Source organism: Halyomorpha halys, unplaced genomic scaffold (genome assembly GCF_000696795.3).
Source record: "Halyomorpha halys isolate HHAL.00 unplaced genomic scaffold, Hhal_1.1 Scaffold652.1, whole genome shotgun sequence".
NCBI classification, from domain to species: domain Eukaryota; kingdom Metazoa; phylum Arthropoda; class Insecta; order Hemiptera; family Pentatomidae; genus Halyomorpha; species Halyomorpha halys.
Genome location: NW_027110397.1, coordinates 59,966 through 62,347, shown reverse-complemented (window position 1 = coordinate 62,347; position 2,382 = coordinate 59,966). Strand labels below are relative to the sequence as shown.

Below are 2,382 nucleotides of genomic sequence, written 5' to 3'. Positions count from 1 at the left end.
ATTGAAGGGATAATTGTTTTTATTTTAGTTTGAATTCGACATAAATTAAAAGATTGTTAATTTTGAAACATTCCGGGTTCAACTATTTGTTTCTTTATTTTATAATACAAATTAAACTACAATTTTGGAACTAATTTTTTTTTTAAGGGAAAATATTTACTTAATACATTGATGATTGTGAAATCTTTAAAATTATTACTAACACTTCATGAGGTTTTTGCTTGTCTTAGATGTGCATACCTGTGGCCATATCTCCAAGCAGCGGGTATCGTACTTCAGATCTCCCGATTTCCCTTCCAAATCGTCAGGATCTCTAGCTTGCGACTTTGATCTAATCATCCTGCCGAACACTGGTGCCGTCAGGTAAACAGTAGTACTTGATATTTACTTGATAGCGGAGGTCTATGGTGAAATTTATTGTCGTACTGTCATCATTTGCATGATAGTTGCTATTTCTATCTACTTAATATTTGCGCACGTGCGACTACCTTTCACGTGGAACCTCTATTCATCTCACACGAAGATATGTAACATTTTTTGAACTTGGGTTCTAGAATAGATTATTACAATGTGAACTTGGCCCGAAGGCTGGGAGGGGTCTGCGACTTGGACCAGCTCTTCATATTGAACTCGGTGGACGGCCCGACATCGGCGCTGTGTGGACCGCTCTCGGGATATTCTAGTAAGTATTTTGTCCTTGTTAGCAGCCAATTCATGTATCATTGCATCATATTATTACATCATAATATTTTGTAAACAACGGAATGGTTGATTTGTGCTATCTTTAAGGTTACTTATCGAAAAAATATTATAAACTGAAAGAGATATAAACTGTAATAAAATCATGATAATCTATATAAATAAAAATTTAATGTTCGATTCTTACTTCGCTAGAATCTAGTAAAAAATTTTTTACTGATTTACATGTTGTTTTTTACTTTGACTTATCAGTTACATTGACTTACTCGAACCCACATTTACTATATATATGAAATATCTAATATGGGGAAGTATTGCGACAGTGAAACATGGAATTCGATTATCCAATAGTGCATGTGTGTGTTTTTTTACGATGGTCGGTGGAAATCTTCAAAAAACACGGATAGGCCCGTACCTATCCGTGTGTGGGATTTTTACCCACTAAAACCACCGCCCTACATCTGTTCATTCCTCTCCACGGGACCGCCGCTAGGCATTGCTTCATGGAGAGAAATGGCTGAGTGCCGCCTCGCTTTCTTCGCATGGTTTTCACGTTTCCATGCTAGTAACGTCTTCTAGCCCTCTCTTCCTCTCTCAACCTCTTGAGGACGACTGTGGTGAATCTCTTCCCTGCATTCCAATGCTGGTCTGAGAGTAGCATATAGCTCACCACGTTTTCTGGTGTGATGCGTCCTCCACACACTCTCTCCAATTCACTTCTTTCTGCCGCAAAGCGAATGCAAGAGAAAAACACGTGCTCCGCGGTTTCCTCGACAGTCTGATATCCAGAGCATTCTGCGATGTTGTCCAGTTTGAATCGGTACTGGTAGGCTCTGACGCAACCATGTCCAGTCAAAAATTGGGTTAGGTAAAAATCCACCTCACCATGCTGGCGGTCATACCACGTGCCCACATCGGGTATTAACATACGAGTCCACCTTCCGGTATTTGCAGCCTCCCAACGCTACTGTCACTGGTCGATGGTTATTTTTCACTCTTCTTCTCTCGAAACGTGTAAGCGTCGTCCGTAGTGCCTGCTTCTTTCTTCAACAAGGAGTTACACAGGCGGCATTCGGGCTATCGGGCTACGTACACCGCCTCGTAGGAAACAGTTCGTAAAGCACTAACTGTCCTTAAAGAAACTCTGCGATAAACTGAAACCATCTGTCTCCTGTATGATTTGGTAACCATCGTTTCTTTTCAAATCGGGGCTGCATATAACATAATGGAAGGTACAACAGTAGCAAGATGTCTTCGACTATTTTCTTTGGGACCTCCAACGTTTGCCATAAGGCGTGACAAAAAAGGCTACTTATCGAAAAAATATTATAAACTGAAAGAGATATAAACTGTAATAAAATCATGATAATCTATATAAATAAAAATTTAATGTTCGATTCTTCTTCGCTAGAATCTAGTAAAGTTTTTTTACTGATTTACATGTTGTTTTTTACTTTGACTTACCAATTACTTACATTGCTACTTAAGCACATGCACTTTAGCAGATTTGGCGCTGATGTACTCCGTGTGAACATTAAAGCGGAGACGTGCATCGATCATAACACCAATCCAACAGCATCTATCGTGGATCGCTCTTTACAAAATCCGTATTGAACACCCGAGAGGCCATTAACACCCTCTGTGAACTCTTGTAGCCTGAGGGAAAGGATTTTCTCCATAGGA

At 39.7% G+C, this 2,382-nt stretch overlaps 1 protein-coding gene across 1 annotated transcript in view; it reads left to right on the top strand.

The window, feature by feature from the left end:
• Positions 1 to 230: 230 nt before the first annotated feature.
• LOC106685031 (enteropeptidase) overlaps positions 231 to 2,382 on the top strand; it is a gene marked incomplete at its 5' end in the record, with an annotated part of 18,625 nt that continues 16,473 nt past the window's right edge. Inside the window, 2 exon segments of the mRNA XM_067048559.1 lie at positions 231 to 363; positions 555 to 682. Of these exon segments, the coding sequence (XP_066904660.1) occupies positions 231 to 363; positions 555 to 682 (261 nt within the window).